At 54.7% G+C, this 20,227-nt stretch overlaps 1 protein-coding gene across 2 annotated transcripts; it reads right to left on the minus strand.

Annotated features, from left to right (window-relative positions):
- Positions 1-1,506: 1,506 nt before the first annotated feature.
- C9H3orf18 (chromosome 9 C3orf18 homolog) lies at positions 1,507-20,227 on the minus strand. 2 transcript variants are annotated; one of them, XM_063941380.1, is made up of 5 exons: positions 20,049-20,227; positions 13,742-13,959; positions 13,341-13,366; positions 6,799-6,916; positions 1,507-4,237 (listed from the first exon to the last, which is right to left on the minus strand). In XM_063941380.1, the coding sequence occupies exons 2-5, from the start codon at positions 13,904-13,906 to the stop codon at positions 4,157-4,159; spliced, it is 390 nt and encodes a 129-aa protein (XP_063797450.1). In that variant the 5' UTR covers positions 13,907-13,959; positions 20,049-20,227; the 3' UTR covers positions 1,507-4,156. The 2 variants fall into 2 exon arrangements, with proteins under 2 accessions (XP_063797450.1, XP_063797451.1); XM_063941381.1 differs by lacking the exon at positions 20,049-20,227 and adding an exon at positions 19,948-20,021.

Consider the following 20,227-nt stretch of genomic DNA (forward strand, 5'->3'; position numbering starts at 1 on the left):
CATAGGAGTGTGTATTGTAACATCTTCTTCTGCTGAAACATCTTAATTGTATGCTGTTGCCCCTAGCAATAGGGAGGAGCCTTTTTAAAGGTTATTTGAGCAATAAACACCTTTGCCTCAAGAAGACTGCTTCATCTTGTGACCAACAGGGTTAGGCCAAACCTAGCCCCGTCCTCCGGCTGTCCAGGGAAGCACCTGACGTCTCCAAGCTCCGCCTTCCGCCAGCTACCGGTAGAGGCCTAGCAAGTGGCTAGTGGGGATTCGTCGACACCACACAGGTGTGGTAAAGCAGTGCGTCGGCACATACAGAGCAGAACCGTGGTTCCAAACGCCACGGCAGGTTAGGAGTTTGGTGGTGGCAGCGAGAACCCGCCCACAGCGCAGTGGGTGGAGTCAGTAACAGGCGGTTACTGACGGTAAGCGGGAATCCCCTATGTGGTCAGGCCTCGTGCGGCTTGACCTTCCATTCTGTGCGCAGTCAACGGGACGCGGAAGCTGCGAGTGCTTCCGTACGGTATCGTCCTGTCACAATCACGTATTTCTTTCACCCATGCAGGCTCTTGGTGTGCCAGCAGCGCCACCATCTTACACTTCTGTGTCCCTAAAATGGCTTCCTCCGGGGAAGAACGCCCTGCCTCAGACATGTCTTACACAAGTGCACAACACAGACACGCTGGGACTTAAAGGGGACAGACCCACAGTAAAATCTGTCAGACGGACACAGTTTAGGAGCAGCCAGTTCACAACCCCAGCGCCAGTATCTAATGCCTGTGAACACAGAATGCCCACTGACGTTCAGCGCTGTTTTACAATGTAAATACACTTGTAAAGCATCAAACTCGCTTGTGCCCCCCCCCTGCAGTGCTTGTGTGTGTGGACAGCAATGGCTCGCTGCACTCCCGCCAGCCGCGCGGTACATTTAGCCGTCCCTATGTTGATAGAAGATCTGTCTTCTTCTACTCACCTGACTTCTGGCTTGATGAGGGGGGTGACGGCGTGCTGTGAGAGTGAGCATCTAGGCACAGCTAGCGTTCAGTTCCCTTCAGGGGCTAATGGTGTCCTGTCAGCCAGAAGCAGAGCCATGAAACTCTTTAGGAAGTTGGTTCTGCTTCTGCCCCCTCAGTCCCACGAAGCAGGGAGTCTGATGCCAGCAGTTCTCCCTGAAAATAGAAAACCTAACATAAGTCTTTTCAGAGATACTCAGTAGAGCTCCTCAGAGTGCATCCAGTCTGCCTGGGCACATTTCTAAAACTGGAGTCTGGAGGAGGGGCACAGAGGGAGGAGCCAGTTCACACCCATTGAAAAGTCTTTGAGTGCCCATGGCTCCTGCAGAACCGTCTATACCCCATGATCATGAAGTGGACCCCAGCATCCTCCAGGACATATGAGAAATAAAGGCGTCAGACACAGAAACTACCACTAATCTACAAGGGTTGTGTTCCTAAGATGGAGAAAGCGCAGAGGGATTGTAGGCCCCGATCACTCACGAGGCAGGAGACACGGATCTGTGGGGTTTCAGGAATTTTAATGAAGTTCCAAACAAATAAATAATTATTCTTCCAATAAACAGCAGAAATCCGCGCTGCCAGGGGAGCGGGACAGGCAGACGGTCTTACCCTTGGCTACACAGCAGTCCCGCAGTGATGAAGGAGTTAAACCAATATTTACTTTTCTGCTGTGTCCTAACAGACCGACCAACGTAAAGAGTCATGTGACAGGGGACAAGTGACAGCTGCGTCAGTCCTGTGCACTGCTGTGGGGCCACCACAGGCCAGACAGAGGGGCGTATGCAGAAAAGGGAGTCAGCGTTCAGCGGTGTGACCAGGTCCTAGCAGAGCCGGTTGTGTGCAGAACACCTCACAGGCAGCATTAATCCAGGCTTATACAGAGTACCGGGCGCGGTGTGCTGCTGCGGAACTATACAGGCAGCAATGTGCGGCAGTAGCGCGTCGTGTACGGCTGCATCGTATCGTTGTGCGTGCAAGTGCTTGTAACTGTGCGGCAACTACATCTCTCGGTGATCACAGTCTTCACATACAGAGCCGTCATGCCGACTGCACCAAAATTTGAAGGTTATCGGGCGCTACGAAAAACACGCACAGGGGAAACCGTAAAAACGTCACATGGAAGGCCAGCCTGCAGCCTCGTTAGAACCACCGGCTTCGTTCAATTCAAAGGCTTTGGTGTTCTCCTAAAACTTCGCTCTTTAATCTTAGATGAATCAGGAGTGGCGCGGCGATAGTAACTTGTGGCACTGTGCGTGTTCCTTGGTTACGTCGCTCTCACCAATACCGCTCGGACAAAGTGCAAGTGCCACGTCCCGGGATAAAGGGGAGACTAGATCCCCAAAGTCCTTCTGCTGGGAAGGAAATGTAGGGCGGGTACAATGGTACAGCATTGTGCGACGCTGTGCAGGTCCCTGGTATGGAACCGTGTGACGCTGTGTAAGTCTCCCAACACTATACAGTGTGACGCTGTGCCGTACCCCTGGTACAGAACCGTATGACGCTGTGTAAGTCTCCCAACACTATACAGTGTGACGCTGTGCCGTACCCCTGGTACAGAACCGTGTGACGCTGTGTAAGTCTCCCAACACTATACAGTGTGACGCTGTGCCGTACCCCTGGTACAGAACCGTGTGACGCTGTGTAAGTCTCCCAACACTATACAGTGTGACGCTGTGCCGTACCCCTGGTACAGAACCGTGTGACGCTGTGTAAGTCTCCCAACACTATACAGTGTGACGCTGTGCAGGTCCCTGGTACAGAACCGTGTGACGCTGTGTAAGTCTCCCAACACTATACAGTGTGACGCTGTGCCGGACCCCTGGTACAGAACCGTGTGACGCTGTGTAAGTCTCCCAACACTATACGGTGTGACGCTGTGCCGTATTCCCGGGTACAGAACCGTGTGACGCTGTGTAAGTCTCCCAACACTATACAGTGTGACGCTGTGCCGGACCCCTGGTACAGAACCGTGTGACGCTGTGTAAGTCTCCCAACACTATACGGTGTGACGCTGTGCAGGTCCCTGGTAAGGAATCGTGTGACGCTGTGTAAGTCTCCCAACACTATACCATATGACGCTGTGTACGTCTTCTAACACGGCACGTGTGATGCTAGCTGTACAGAAGTATACTTAGGTCTCAGGGAATCACAGCCGTTGCTGTACAGAAGTATAGTTAGGTCTCAGGGAATCACAGCCGTTGGTGTACAGAAGTATACTGTAGTTAGATCTCAGGGAATCACAGCCGTTGCTGTACAGAAGTATACTGTAGTTAGATCTCAGGGAATCACAGCCGTTGCTGTACAGAAGTATAGTTAGGTCTCAGGGAATCACAGCCGTTGCTGTACAGAAGTATAGTTAGGTCTCAGGGAATCACAGCCGTTGGTGTACAGAAGTATAGTTAGGTCTCAGGGAATCACAGCCGTTGCTGTACAGAAGTATACTGTAGTTAGGTCTCAGGGAATCACAGCCGTTGCTGTACAGAAGTATACTGTAGTTAGATCTCAGGGAATCACAGCCGTTGCTGTACAGAAGTATACTGTAGTTAGGTCTCAGGGAATCACAGCCGTTGCTGTACAGAAGTATACTGTAGTTAGGTCTCAGGGAATCACAGCCGTTGCTGTACAGAAGTATAGTTAGGTCTCAGGGAATCACAGCCGTTGCTGTACAGAAGTATAGTTAGGTCTCAGGGAATCACAGCCGTTGCTGTACAGAAGTATAGTTAGGTCTCAGGGAATCACAGCCGTTGCTGTACAGAAGTATAGTTAGGTCTCAGGGAATCACAGCCGTTGCTGTACAGAAGTATACTGTAGTTAGGTCTCAGGGAATCACAGCCGTTGCTGTACAGAAGTATACTGTAGTTAGGTCTCAGGGAATCACAGCCATTGCTGTACAGAAGTATACTGTAGTTAGGTCTCAGGGAATCACAGCCGTTGGCGTACAGTCCAGGATATCATGTTTTCCTGATCACAGGCCCAGGAGGTTACCTGTGTGCGGAGCAATGTGACATTACTGGAGCCGGCAGGGGGCAGCCCGCACTCCCATCCCGTGGTTATCTCCCAGGGCACGGTGACACAGAAAACACGGTGAGTCACAGTGACACGGATCCCGCCCAGTGATAGACGTCACCCTGTGGAACACGGAATCCTCCTCAAGCGCTGATGGCGTTGGCAACGTCGGTGAAAACCAGGCGGGTGGGTCTCTGCAGCGGGCACAGGCTGGTGAGAAGGACCTAAGAATACCAACACAGAGAGGGCACAGGTCACACGAGGCACAGGGGGAAACAAAGCAGCATCACATACAAAGCAGCAGTCAGTACAGTACTGTGGCCGGAGAGACCAACCAGCCACACGTGTAATGGCGGCTGCGGCACTGAAGGTGTTAACCCTCGTGCCCGGCGCCATATTAAGGGACAATGGGCGCTGGGAGTCACTGTTAAACGTACTTACGGCGCTGGGCACGGACTGTTTAAAAGTTTGTTTAATGATGTGATTTAACATGTCATATGTAGTGCTCTATGCACAATTGCAGGAATGCATGTTTAACTGTATTTTATATTCAAGATGTGGTCATCTGTATATTTAAAGAGGAAAATGCACTTACTCTTATAGATGTCTGAATCTTATCCTCTGGGAATAGGACAGGGCCCTTAGCATGCCACTTCCTATCAGAGAGGTGTGAAGGACAATACCTTTTGATGTGTAAGTTCCTTAGAGAGAGATGCTAATCACTGGGTCTATGGGCTTGGAACTTGTTTCATGTACCTGATTTAATTGACATACAAACGACCTATGCAGGAAGGAAGACTGTTTGTTTGTATTGTAGCCATTCCTGTTGTAATCTCAAATACTGGGTTTGCCTGGAGATGTGACTGAGACAGAAACATTTGTATTTTGAAGCTATGTGATAAATTTATCAATAGTGAATGTTAATCTGATACCAAACGTTGTCTGGGTGACAGGATGGAGGATATTGTTTTATTGCACTTATATCCTTGTAAAATGTGATTTATTGGTATTTTGTAAGATAACCTGATTGGTTGGAGAAGACAGGGAGGGCTTACCCCCCTGTGATACTGTGTGGAAAACTGACATAAAAAGGAGACCTGCGTGCCTCCAGAGTAGTGTAGTTGTACCATCTTTATTCTGCTGAAACATCTGATTGTATGCTGTTGCCCCTAGCAATAGGGAAGGGTTCTCTTTAGAACTATTGAGCAAATAAACATCTTTGCCTCAAGAAGACTGCTTCATCTTGTGACCAACAGGGTTAGGCCAAACCTAGCCCCGTCCTCCGGCTGTCCAGGGAAGTACCTAGCGTCTCCAAGCTCCGCCTTCCGCCAGCTACCGGTAGAGGCCTAGCAAGTGGCTAGTGGGGATTCGTCAGCACCACACAGGGGTGGTAAGGCAGTGCGTCGGCACATACAGAGCAGAACCGTGGTTCCAAACGCCACGGCAGGTTAGGAGTTTGGTGGTGGCAGCAAGAACCCGCCCACAGCGCAGTGGGTGGAGTCAGTAACAGGCGGTTACTGACGGTAAGCGGGAATCCCCTATGTGGTCAGGCCTCGTGCGGCTTGACCTTCTATTCTGTGCGCAGTCAACGGGACGCGGCAAGCGGCGAGTGCTTCCGTACGGTACCGTCCTGTCACAAGTACTGACATCAGTGCCGACACATCATAATCCGTCGGACGCATCCTTAGTAACCAGTGACATCACTGCAACATGACAATCTCCGAATAATCTCATTCGTAACCAGACATAATAGAGAACACTGACAATGAATCCAAGATATCTGATCTATACAGCGCAGTCGTAGGTAACTGGTGACTTTCCATCTGTTGTGGAACTACAAGTCCCACAATAACGAGAGAGACAGGCCACTACACATGACATACAGTATAGTATGTAGTGCAGGTCACACACCAAACACCTTGTCCTGTGAATGACGTTATCCATTATCTATAAGCGGTACATATGTAAGACTGCAGAGAGGGCACCAGACAGACCCTAATGTAGCGGTCCTGGGAGAAGGGGTCAGGGCAGGGAGCCGACGTGCGGGGAGGGATCCTTGTGCGTGCGCTCCCAAAAAGGGGGCGTGACTGGCCGAAAATGGGGGAGCACTCTCGGTGATGTCACTGTCTCCTAGTGACTGGATAGGCCGCACGCTCAGTGATGTCACTGGTTCCTAGTGACTGGATAGGCTGCGCTCTCAGTGATAGCACTGGTTCCTAGTGACTGGATAGGCTAAACTCTCAGTGATAGCACTGGTTCCTAGTGACTGGATAGGCTAAACTCTCAGTGATAGCACTGGTTCCTAGTGACTGGATAGGCTAAACTCTCAGTGATAGCACTGGTTCCTAGTGACTGGATAGGCTGCGCTCTCAGTGATAGCACTGGTTCCTAGTGACTGGATAGGCCGCACTCTCAGTGATAGCACTGGTTCCTAGTGACTGGATAGGCCGCACTCTCAGTGATAGCACTGGTTCCTAGTGACTGGATAGGCTAAACTCTCAGTGATGTCACTGGTTCCTAGTGACTGGATAGGTCACACTCTCAGTGATGTCACTGGTTCCTAATGACTGGATAGGTCACACTCTCAGTGATGTCACTGGTTCCTAGTGACTGGATAGGCCGCACTCTCAGTGATGTCACTGGCTCCTAGTGACTGGATAGGCTGCGCTCTCTGTGATGTCACTGGCTCCTAGTGAATGTTCTTGTTGTACAGAGGACAAGTCCACAATAACACAAGCTGCACTCAGTCCACACACACACACGCACACACACACGCACGCAGTACCTTTCCCTGGGGCTGCAGATCTCGGTTTGGCTCCAGCAGTTCTTGCTCCAAATCTTCCTGTTCCTCAGCTGCATCAAAGTTATACATGGGCATCAGCTGGTGGCGCAGCTTCTCGAGCCTGGCACAAAGAGAAGAGGCGGCAGATATGGAGGATTAATAGTGGGAAAGGTTAGGCTGGCTGCAGTCCGTGGCGATGGTATGTCTATACGGGGGGGGGGCAGCACGCGCTCTACATGGTGGGCTGTTATGTTTATACAGGGGGCTCCACATGGCGGGCCGGTAGGTCTATACAGGGGGCTCCACATGGCGGGCCGGTAGGTCTATACGGGGGGGGCAGCACGCGCTCTACATGGCGGGCTGGTATGTCTATACAGGGGGCTCCACATGGCGGGCCGGTAGGTCTATACAGGGGGCTCCACATGGCGGGCGGTAGGTCTATACAGGGGGCTCCACATGGCGGGCCGGTAGGTCTATACAGGGGGCTCCACATGGCGGGCCCGGTATGTCTATACGGGGGGGGCAGCACGCGCTCTACATGGCGGGCTGGTATGTCTATACAGGGGGCTCCACATGGCGGGCCAGTAGGTCTATACAGGGGGCTCCACATGGCGGGCCGGTAGGTCTATACAGGGGGCTCCACATGGCGGGCCGGTAGGTCTATACAGGGGGCTCCACATGGCGGGCCGGTAGGTCTATACAGGGGGCTCCACATGGCGGGCCGGTAGGTCTATACAGGGGGCTCCACATGGCAGGCAAAGTATGTCTATACATACTTGCCGATGTGCCGGTCGAGAAACGCGTCAGGGCTGTTTCAGGATCCGACTACCTTTTCATCTGACCACCCCAACTTCTCACGGCTGCTTCACCCGTTCGAGCTCCATTGCACTGTCGGGTCAAACCGGCCCGAACAAAGCCACCTGCACTGGTCCCTTTTGCCATACGGGGACCGTGGCTGTCAGCTCAATACCTTGGATCAGCGGTACTCTGGATAAATATAGTGCCGCTTAGACGCTCCGTAGAAGCGGCGAGTAACAACTGGTCTGACACGCCGCAATAAGGAGAGAGCATCGGACTCAGCCGCCGGAGCTAGCAGCACTCGAGCTCCTGTCAGTGTTACGTACACACAGAGGATGTGGTAAGCGATATCACCACATTATGCTGCTACACTAAACAAAGCAGAACCGGTGTTGACTTGGGGTTTTGGAGGTCTTTATTCATAATTAACAGTTCACTTGTCTTATATTCACCTGACTCTAATCTGAACGAAGCTGTTTCAAACATCAGTCTGCTTTATGGATATTGTTCGGACTTTAAGCATTTAAACATCAGCTGCCAATTTTCAAGATATTTAATCCATACATTATCAATATACCAGGTTATTAATGCACTAAATTGTGTGGAAATATATGAAATTGTAGTGCGGACTTTTATTGATTTTATTGATTTTTATTGGCTCTAATTAGTATTAATTATGCATATTTAGTATGTGATCATTGTGTATATTAAAATTGTGACTTTCAGTGGAGTCTGCCTGCGCTCTCTTGTCTAGTTTTTGTCTATACAGGAGGCTCCACATGGCGGGCCGGTATGTCTATACAGGGGGCTCCACATGGCGGGCCGGTAGGTCTATACAGGGGGCTCCACATGGCGGGCCGGTATGTCTATACAGGGGGCTCCACATGGCGGGCCGGTATGTCTATACAGGGGGCTCCACATGGCGGGCCGGTATGTCTATACGAGGGGGGAGTGCGCGATCCACATGGCGGGCTGGTATGTCTATACAGGGGGCTCCACATGGCGGGCCGGTTGGTCTATACAGGGGGCTCCACATGGCGGGCCCGGTATGTCTATACGAGGGGGGAGTGCGCGATCCACATGGCGGGCCGGTAGGTCTATACAGGGGGCTCCACATGGCGGGCCGGTAGGTCCATACAGGGGGCTCCACATGGCGGGCCGGTAGGTCCATACAGGGGGCTCCACATGGCGGGCCGGTAGGCCCATACAGGGGGCTCCACATGGCGGGCCGGTAGGCCCATACAGGGGGCTCCACATGGCGGGCCGGTAGGTCCATACAGGGGGCTCCACATGGCGGGCCGGTAGGTCCATACAGGGGGCTCCACATGGCGGGCCGGTAGGTCTATACAGGGGGCTCCACATGGCGGGCCGGTAGGTCTATACAGGGGGCTCCACATGGCGGGCCGGTAGGTCTATACAGGGGGCTCCACATGGCGGGCCGGTAGGTCTATACAGGGGGCTCCACATGGCGGGCCGGTAGGTCTACACAGGGGGCTCCACATGGCGGGCCGGTAGGTCCATACAGGGGGCTCCACATGGCGGGCCGGTAGGTCTATACAGGGGGCTCCACATGGCGGGCCGGTAGGTCCATACAGGGGGCTCCACATGGCGGGCCGGTAGGTCCATACAGGGGGCTCCACATGGCGGGCCGGTAGGTCTATACAGGGGGCTCCACATGGCAGGCAAAGTATGTCTATACAGGGGGCTCCACATGGCGGGCCCGGTATGTCTATACAGGGGGCTCCACATGGCAGGCAAAGTATGTCTATACAGGGGGCTCCACATGGCGGGCAAAGTATGTCTATACAGGGGGCTCCACATGGCGGGCAAAGTATGTCTATACAGGGGGCTTTTACATGACTCCTAAATCCAATGCATTTATTTGTTAAATATATGTGCAAGAGTCACAGGATCCTGATCAGGACACAGGATGTGTGATGTAGTGCGCGTCACAGGGACAGTTATACACACACACACACACACACACACACACACACACACACAAAATAACATGCAAATTATCAATGAGAACACAGGAGAGCTGCCCTTACTTCACTAACGCACAGGTCACACCCACTGCGACCCAACCCTGGCCTATTACTGACAGTCACAGGCTCCGGTAATGGGCCACACCCACTGCGACCTATCCCTGGCCTATTACTGACAGTCACAGGCTCCGGTAATGTGCCACACCCACTGCGACCCAACTCTGGCCTATTACTGACAGTCACTGGCTCCGGTAATGTGCCACACCCACTGCGACCCAACTCTGGCCTATCACTGACAGTCACAGGCTCCGGTAATGTGCCACACCCACTGCGACCCAACCCTGACCTATTACTGACAGTCACTGGCTCCGGTAATGTGCCACACCCACTGCGACCTATCTCTGGTCTATTACTGACAGTCACAGGCTCCGGTAATGGGCCACACCCACTGCGACCTATCCCTGGCCTATTACTGACAGTCACAGGCTCCGGTAATGTGCCACACCCACTGCGACCCAACTCTGGCCTATTACTGACAGTCACTGGCTCCGGTAATGTGCCACACCCACTGCGACCCAACTCTGGCCTATCACTGACAGTCACAGGCTCCGGTAATGTGCCACACCCACTGCGACCCAACTCTGGCCTATTACTGACAGTCACTGGCTCCGGTAATGTGCCACACCCACTGCGACCTATCTCTGGTCTATTACTGACAGTCACAGGCTCCGGTAATGGGCCACACCCACTGCGACCTATCCCTGGCCTATTACTGACAGTCACTGGCTCCGGTAATGTGCCACACCCACTGCGACCCAACCCTGACCTATTACTGACAGTCACTGGCTCCGGTAATGTGCCACACCCACTGCGACCCAACTCTGGCCTATTACTGACAGTCACTGGCTCCGGTAATGGGCCACACCCACTGCAACCTATCTCTGGTCTATTACTGACAGTCACAGGCTCCGGTAATGGGCCACACCCACTGCAACCTATCCCTGGCCTATTACTGACAGTCACAGGCTCCGGTAATGTGCCACACCCACTGCGACCCAACTCTGGCCTATTACTGACAGTCACTGGCTCCGGTAATGTGCCACACCCACTGCGACCCAACTCTGGCCTATTACTGACAGTCACTGGCTCCGGTAATGTGCCACACCCACTGCGACCCAACCCTGACCTATTACGGATAGTCACTGGCTCCGGTAATGTGCCACACCCACTGCGACCTATCCCTGGTCTATTACTGACAGTCACTGGCTCCGGTAATGTGCCACACCCACTGCGACCTATCCCTGGCCTATTACTGACAGTCACAGGCTCTGGTAATGTGCCACACCCACTGCGACCCAACCCTGGCCTATTACTGACAGTCACAGGCTCCGGTAATGAGCCACACCCACTGCGACCTATCCCTGGTCTATTACTGACAGTCACAGGTCCCGGTAATGTGCCACACCCACTGCGACCTATCCCTGGCCTATTACCGACAGTCACTGGCTCCGGTAATGTGCCACACCCACTGCGACCTATCCCTGGCCTATTACCGACAGTCACTGGCTCCGGTAATGTGCCACACCCACTGCGACCTATCCCTGGTCTATTACTGACAGTCACTGGCTCCGGTAATGTGCCACACCCACTGCGACCTATCCCTGGCCTATTACTGACAGTCACTGGCTCCGGTAATGTGCCACACCCACTGCGACCTATCCCTGGTCTATTACTGAGTCACAGGCTCCGGTAATGTGCCACACCCACTGCGACCTATCCCTGCTCTATTACTGACAGTCACAGGCTCCGGTAATGTGCCACACCCACTGCGACCCAACTCTGGCCTATTACTGACAGTCACTGGCTCCGGTAATGGGCCACACCCACTGCGACCCATCCCTGGCCTATTACTGACAGTCACTGGCTCCGGTAATGGGCCACACCCACTGCGACCTATCCCTGGCCTATTACTGACAGTCACTGGCTCCGGTAATGTGCCACACCCACTGCGACCTATCCCTGGCCTATTACTGACAGTCACTGGCTCCGGTAATGGGCCACACCCACTGCGACCCATCCCTGGTCTATTACTGACAGTCACTGGCTCCGGTAATGTGCCACACCCACTGCGACCTATCCCTGGCCTATTACTGACAGTCACTGGCTCCGGTAATGTGCCACACCCACTGCGACCTATCCCTGGTCTATTACTGACAGTCACTGGCTCCGGTAATGTGCCACACCCACTGCGACCTACCCCTGGTCTATTACTGACAGTCACTGGCTCCGGTAATGTGCCACACCCACTGCGACCTATACCTGGCCTATTACTGACAGTCACAGGCTCCGGTAACGGGCCACACCCACTGCGACCTATCCCTGGCCTATTACTGACAGTCACAGGCTCCGGTAATGTGCCACACCCACTGCGACCCATCCCTGGTCTATTACTGACAGTCACAGGCTCCGGTAATGTGCCACACCCACTGCGACCCATCCCTGGTCTATTACTGACAGTCACAGGCTCCGGTAATGTGCCACACCCACTGCGACCCATCCCTGGCCTATTACTGACAGTCACTGGCTCCGGTAATGGGCCACACCCACTGCGACCTATCCCTGGCCTATTACTGACAGTCACAGGCTCCGGTAATGTGCCACACCCACTGCGACCTATCCCTGGCCAATTACTGATAGTCACTGGCTCCGGTAATGTGCCACACCCACTGCGACCCATCCCATGCCTATTACTGACAGTCACAGGCTCCGGTAATGTGCCACACCCACTGCGACCCAACCCTGGCCTATTACTGACAGTCACTGGCTCCGGTAATGGGCCACACCCACTGCGACCTATCCCTGGCCTATTACTGACAGTCACAGGCTCCGGTAATGTGCCACGCCCACTGCGACCTATCCCTGGCCTATCACTGACAGTCACTGGCCCCGGTAATGTGCCACACCCACTGTGACCTATCCCTGGCCTATTACCGACAGTCACTGGCTCCGGTAATGTGCCACACCCACTGCGACCTATCCCTGGCCTATTACTGACAGTCACAGGCTCCGGTAATGTGCCACACCCACTGCGACCCATCGCTGGTCTATTACTGACAGTCACTGGCTCCGGTAATGGGCCACACCCACTGCGACCTATCCCTGGCCTATTACTGACAGTCACAGGCTCCGGTAATGGGCCACACCCACTGCGACCTATCCCTGGGCTATTATGGACAGTCACAGGCTCCGGTAATGGGCCACACCCACTGCGACCTATCCCTGGCCTATTACTGACAGTCACAGGCTCCGGTAATGTGCCACACCCACTGCGACCTATCCCTGGCCTATTACTGGCAGTCACAGGCTCCGGTAATGTGCCACACCCACTGCGACCTATCCCTGGCCTATTACTGACAGTCACAGGCTCCGGTAATGTGCCACGCCCACTGCGACCTATCCCTGGCCTATCACTGACAGTCACTGGCCCCGGTAATGTGCCACACCCACTGTGACCTATCCCTGGCCTATTACCGACAGTCACTGGCTCCGGTAATGGGCCATACCCACTGCGACCTATCCCTGGCATCGGGTTCCCGTCATTTGCTGAAAACATTTGTGTGAATCTTATAAAGAGAAGAAGGAATAGGAAACGTTGTATTTGGTTCCCCATTATTGTGCCTGAGAAAAGCCAGAAGACAGCGGACGCAGGACAGGGGGGGTAAGGGGCGCTGGGCAGACGTAGAGAGGGGCAGAGCTCACCTCTTCTGCTTTCTGATGTACAGAACCTGGAGAGAGAGAGGAACGAGAGAGAGAGAGAATGAGACAGACAGGGACCTGAAGAGAGCGCAGACTGAAAATGACATCATAGTGTGAGCTAGGAATACAGGTGTGATGTCATTGGTATACGCTGCGTCTATATGTGCAGGCGCGTCATACGCAGATACAGATTGTGTAGATAGAAATAGGAGGCTGACAATATCTAATATTCATAAGACCGCAGCCTATCACTGTACTAGGAACCGCCAACATCACTGAGGCACGAGGCACCAGTTTCCTAATAGACTGACTATAGTGGTACATTGTGTAGGTGAAAGCCTGGCCAATCAAACAGAGGCACATAACAGTGATGTGATTGGCAGAATACCATCAGGGGCACTCACCATGGCAACAGCTAGTCCAATCACAGTCACGATGCCAAGGGAGAGAAGCCAAGTGCCCATAGTGGATGTGCCACCGGTATCCACCCCTTTGGTGCCGTTGTAGGTTGGAGTAGTGGTGGCCGGTTCCACGGTGACCCCCACATAGGGCACACTGCGGTCGCTCATGGTTGCGTCGTCACCAGCAGCCAGGACGCTGCGTCACACATTCCGCAGACCACCTGCGGGTAGAAAGAGACCTCCGATGCCATTACTGTCCAGAGTACAAGGTCTGACAACATTCATCACTTTCACCATGGGCTGTACCCCGGTCTCCGCTCCTACACCCATCTACACTGCAGCGTGGCCCCAGGTCTCCGCTCTACCACCCTTCTACACTGCAGCGTGGCCCCCGGTCTCCGCTCTACCACCCTTCTACACTGCAGCGTGGCCCCGGGTCTCCACTCTACCACCCTTCTACACTGCAGCGTGGCCCCGGGTCTCCACTCTACCACCCTTCTACACTGCAGCGTGGCCCCGGGTCTCCGCTCTACCACCCGTCTACACTGCAGCGTGGCCCCGGGTCTCCGCTCTACCACCCTTCTACACTGCAGCGTGGCCCCGGGTCTCCGCTCTACCACCCGTCTACACTGCAGCGTGGCCCCGGTCTCCACTCTACCACCCGTCTACACTGCAGCGTGACCCCGAGTCTCCGCTCTACCACCCTTCTACACTGCAGCGTGGCCCCCGGTCTCCGCTCTACCACCCTTCTACACTGCAGCGTGGCCCCGGGTCTCCGCTCTACCACCCTTCTACACTGCAGCGTGGCCCCGGGTCTCCGCTCTACCACCCGTCTACACTGCAGCGTGACCCCGGGTCTCCGCTCTACCACCCTTCTACACTGCAGCGTGACCCCGGGTCTCCGCTCTACCACCCTTCTACACTGCAGCGTGACCCCGGGTCTCCGCTCTACCACCCTTCTACACTGCAGCGTGGCCCCGGGTCTCCGCTCTACCACCCATCTACACTGCAGCGTGGCCCCGGGTCTCCGCTCTACCACCCTTCTACACTGCAGCGTGACCCCGGGTCTCTGCTCTACCACCCTTCTACACAGCAGCGTGGCCCCGGGTCTCCGCTCCTACACCCTTCTACACTGCAGCGTGGCCCCGGGTCTTCGCTCTACCACCCTTCTACACTGCAGCGTGGCCCCGGATCTCCGCTCTACCACCCGTCTACACTGCAGCGTGGCCCCGGTTCTCTGCTCTACCACCCTTCTACACTGCAGCGTGGCCCCGGGTCTCCGCTCCAACACCCTTCTACACTGTAGCGTGGCCCCGGGTCTCCGCTCCTACACCCTTCTACACTGCAGCGTGGCCCCGGGTCTTCGCTCTACCACCCTTCTACACTGCAGCGTGGCCCCGGATCTCCGCTCTACCACCCGTCTACACTGCAGCGTGGCCCCGGTTCTCTGCTCTACCACCCTTCTACACTGCAGCGTGGCACCGGGTCTCCGCTCCAACACCCTTCTACACTGTAGCGTGGCCCCGGGTCTCCGCTCCTACACCCTTCTACACTGCAGCGTGGCCCCGGGTCTCCGCTCCTACACCCTTCTACACTGCAGCGTGGACCCGGGTCTCCGCTCCTACACTGCAGCGTGGACCCGGGTCTCCGCTCTACCACCCTTCTACACTGCAGCGTGGCCCCGGGTCTCCGCTCCTACACCCTTCTACACTGCAGCGTGGCCTCGGGTCTCCGCTCTACCACCCTTCTACACTGTAGCGTGGCCCTGGGTCTCCGCTCTGGTATCCGTTCACATGGTCGACCATGTTATGGTCGACAGTCATTAGGTCGACCACTATTGGTCGACATGGACACATGGTCGACACATGAAAGTGGTCGACACGTGAAAGGTCGACACATGAAAAGGTCGACATGAGTTTTTTAACTTTTTTTTCTTTTGGGGAACTTTTCCATACTTTACGATCCACATGGACTACGATTGGAACGGTAAAGTGTGCCGAGCGAAGCGGTAGCGGTAAAGTGTGCCGAGCGAAGCGGTAGCGGAGCGAGGGCACAATGCCCGAAGCATGGCGAGCGAACGCGGTGCACTAATTGGGGTTCCCAGTCACTTTACGCAAAAAAACGACACCAAAAAAAGTTAAACTCATGTCTACCTTTTCATATGTCGACCTTTCATGTGTCGACCATTTTCATGTGTCGACCATGTGTCCATGTCGACAATGTTAATGTCGACAAATAGTGGTCGACCTAATGACTGTCGACCATAACATGGTCGACCATTCATACCGGAACCCTCCGCTCTACCACCCTTCCACACTGCATCGTGGCCCCGGGTCTCCGCTCTACCACCCTTCTACACTGCAGCGTGGCCCCGGGTCTCCGCTCCTACACTGCAGCGTGGCCCCGGGTCTCCGCTCCTACACCCTTCTACACTGCAGCGTGGCCCCGGGTCTCCGCTCTACCACCCTTCTACACTGCAGCGTGGCCCCGGGTCTCCGCTCCTACACCCTTCTACACTGCAGCGTGGCCCCGGGTCTCCGCTCCTACACCCTTCTACACTGCAGCGTGGCCCCGGGTACCCGCTCTACCACCCTTCTACACTGCATCGTGGCCCCGGGTCTCCGCTCCTACACCCTTCTACACTGCAGCATGGCCCCGGGTCTCCGCTCTACCACCCTTCTACACTGCAGCGTGGCCCCGGGTCTCCGCTCCTACACCCTTCTACACTGCAGCGTGGCCCCGGGTCTCCGCTCCTACACCCTTCTACACTGCAGCGTGGCCCCGGGTCTCCGCTCCTACACCCTTCTACACTGCAGCGTGGCCCCGGGTACCCGCTCTACCACCCTTCTACACTGCAGCGTGGCCCCGGGTCTCCGCTCCTACACCCTTCTACACTGCAGCGTGGCCCCGGGTCTCCGCTCTACCACCCTTCTACACTGCAGCGTGGCCCCGGGTCTCCGCTCCTACACCCTTCTACACTGCAGCGTGGCCCCGGGTCTCCGCTCATACACCCGTCTAAACTGCAGCGTGGACCCAGGTTATCCCCAAGCCGACCCCTTTCCACAGAACTTGTGTCACCCTGCAAAACAGTGCAGTCATCAATAGTGAACGTCTGTGCGCTGATACACTGTGACCCCCCTGAGACGCATCTATCTGTGCTCTGATACACTGTGACGCCCCTGAGACGCATCTATCTGTGCGCTGATACACTGTGACCCCCCTGAGACGCATCTATCTGTGCGCTGATGCAGTGTGACCCCCCTGAGACGCATCTATCTGTGCGCTGATACACTGTGACCCCCCTGAGACGCATCTATCTGTGCGCTGATACACTGTGTCCCCCCTGAGACGCATCTATCTGTGCTCTGATACACTGTGACCCCCCTGAGACGCATCTATCTGTGCTCTGATACGTCTCAGGGGGGACACAGCGTATCTATCTGTGCTCTGATACACTGTGACCCCCCTGAGACGCATCTATCTGTGCGCTGATGCACTGTGACTCCCCTGAGACGCATCTATCTGTGCTCTGATACACTGTGACCCTCCTGAGACGCATCTATCTGTGCTCTGATACACTGTGACCCCCCTGAGACACATCTATCTGTGCTCTGATACACTGTGACCCCCCTGAGACGCATCTATCTGTGCTCTGATACACTGTGACGCCCCTGAGACGCATCTATCTGTGCTCTGATACACTGTGACCCCCCGAGACGCATCTATCTGTGCTCTGATACACTGTGACCCTCCTGAGACGCATCTATCTGTGCTCTGATACACTGTGACCCCCCGAGACGCATCTATCTGTGCTCTGATACACTGTGACCCCCCTGAGACGCATCTATCTGTGCTCTGATACACTGTGACCCCCTGAGACGCATCTATCTGTGCGCTGATACACTGTGACCCCCCTGAGACGCATCTATCTGTGCTCTGATACACTGTGACCCCCCTGAGACGCATCTATCTGTGCTCTGATACACTGTGACCCCCCTGAGACGCATCTATCTGTGCTCTGATACACTGTGACCCTCCTGAGACGCATCTATCTGTGCTCTGATACACTGTGACCCTCCTGAGACGCATCTATCTGTGCTCTGATACACTGTGACCCCCCTGAGACGCATCTATCTGTGCTCTGATACACTGTGACCCCCCTGAGACGCATCTATCTGTGCTCTGATACACTGTGACCCCCCTGAGACGCATCTATCTGTGCTCTGATACACTGTGACCCCCCTGAGACGCATCTATCTGTGCTCTGATACACTGTGACCCCCCTGAGACGCATCTATCTGTGCTCTGATACACTGTGACCCCCCTGAGACGCATCTATCTGTGCGCTGATACACTGTGACCCCCCTGAGACGCATCTATCTGTGCTCTGATACACTGTGACCCCCCTGAGACGCATCTATCTGTGCGCTGATACACTGTGACTCCCCTGAGACGCATCTATCTGTGCGCTGATACACTGTGACCCCCCTGAGACGCATCTATCTGTGCGCTGATACACTGTGACCCCCCTGAGACGCATCTATCTGTGCTCTGATACACTGTGACCCCCCTGAGACGCATCTATCTGTGCGCTGATACACTGTGACCCCCCTGAGACGCATCTATCTGTGCGCTGATACACTGTGACCCCCCTGAGACGCATCTATCTGTGCGCTGATACACTGTGACCCCCCTGAGACGCATCTATCTGTGCGCTGATACACTGTGACCCCCCTGAGACGCATCTATATGTGCTCTGATACACTGTGACCCCCCGAGACGCATCTATCTGTGCTCTGATACACTGTGACCCTCCTGAGACGCATCTATCTGTGCTCTGATACACTGTGACCCTCCTGAGACGCATCTATCTGTGCTCTGATACACTGTGACTCCCCTGAGACGCATCTATCTGTGCTCTGATACACTGTGACCCCCCTGAGACGCATCTATCTGTGCGCTGATACACTGTGACCCCCCTGAGACGCATCTATATGTGCTCTGATACACTGTGACCCCCCTGAGACGCATCTATCTGTGCTCTGATACACTGTGACCCCCCTGAGACACATCTATCTGTGCTCTGATACACTGTGACCCCCCTGAGACGCATCTATATGTGCTCTGATACACTGTGACCCCCCTGAGACGCATCTATCTGTGCGCTGATACACTGTGATCCCCCTGAGACGCATCTATATGTGCTCTGATACACTGTGACCCCCCTGAGACGCATCTATCTGTGCGCTGATACACTGTGACCCTCCTGAGACGCATCTATCTGTGCTCTGATACACTGTGACCCTCCTGAGACGCATCTATCTGTGCTCTGATACACTGTGACTCCCCTGAGACGCATCTATCTGTGCTCTGATACACTGTGACCCCCCTGAGACGCATCTATCTGTGCGCTGATACACTGTGACCCCCCTGAGACGCATCTATATGTGCTCTGATACACTGTGACCCCCCTGAGACGCATCTATCTGTGCTCTGATACACTGTGACCCCCCTGAGACACATCTATCTGTGCTCTGATACACTGTGACCCCCCTGAGACGCATCTATATGTGCTCTGATACACTGTGACCCCCCTGAGACGCATCTATCTGTGCGCTGATACACTGTGATCCCCCTGAGACGCATCTATATGTGCTCTGATACACTGTGACCCCCCTGAGACGCATCTATCTGTGCGCTGATACACTGTGACCCCCCTGAGACGCATCTATCTGTGCGCTGATACACTGTGACCCCCCTGAGACGCATCTATCTGTGCTCTGATACACTGTGACCCCCCTGAGACGCATCTATCTGTGTGCTGATACACTGTGACCCCCCTGAGACGCATCTATCTGTGCGCTGATACACTGTGACCCCCCTGAGACGCATCTATATGTGCTCTGATACACTGTGACCCCCCTGAGACGCATCTATCTGTGCGCTGATACACTGTGACCCCCCTGAGACGCATCTATCTGTGCGCTGATACACTGTGACCCCCCTGAGACGCATCTATATGTGCTCTGATACACTGTGACCCCCCTGAGACGCACAATGCAGCAGAGAGCACCACTCGCTCGCAGACCATTGTGTTACCTGTTGGGTATAGGGCTATAACAATGGGAGGAGATCTTCTGACCACATACCATGCTACATACAGTATGTACATACATGTAACATGGGCTAGCATGCAATGCCCTGCTCACCACATGTGTCCACCAGCAGTGTCTCTCCCAGCATGCTGTGATTTGTAGTACCACAACAGGCGGTTGGCCACAGGCAGCCTGTACATGACTCTTTGCCTCACCTGTGGTTCTGCCCATCACGTGCAGGCGCCCCCGAGGTAACAGCGCTGCTCTATCTGCCCCAGGGCCGGGGAATTGCCCAGACAGCGGACTCCCAGCGATCAGGGTCCCTCCTGTGCTGCTTGGATGCTTAGCCACACCCCCTGTCACACCGTTCGTCGGTGTGATTGGTTCCTATAGC

The sequence above is a fragment of the Pseudophryne corroboree genome, chromosome 9 (genome assembly GCF_028390025.1).
Source record: "Pseudophryne corroboree isolate aPseCor3 chromosome 9, aPseCor3.hap2, whole genome shotgun sequence".
In the NCBI taxonomy this organism is placed as follows: Eukaryota; Metazoa; Chordata; class Amphibia; order Anura; family Myobatrachidae; genus Pseudophryne; species Pseudophryne corroboree.

Coding starts and splice junctions, on each gene's coding strand:
- C9H3orf18 (XM_063941380.1), bottom strand. CDS start 13,906: ATGAGCGACCGCAGTGTGCCCTATGTGGGGGTCACCGTGGAACCGGCC. Junction 13,367..13,741: donor TTGGACTAGCTGTTGCCATG/GTGAGTGCCCCT, acceptor CTCTCTCTCCAG/GTTCTGTACATCAGAAAGCA. Junction 4,238..6,798: donor ATCTGCAGCCCCAGGGAAAG/GTACTGCGTGCG, acceptor TGGTATTCTTAG/GTCCTTCTCACCAGCCTGTG.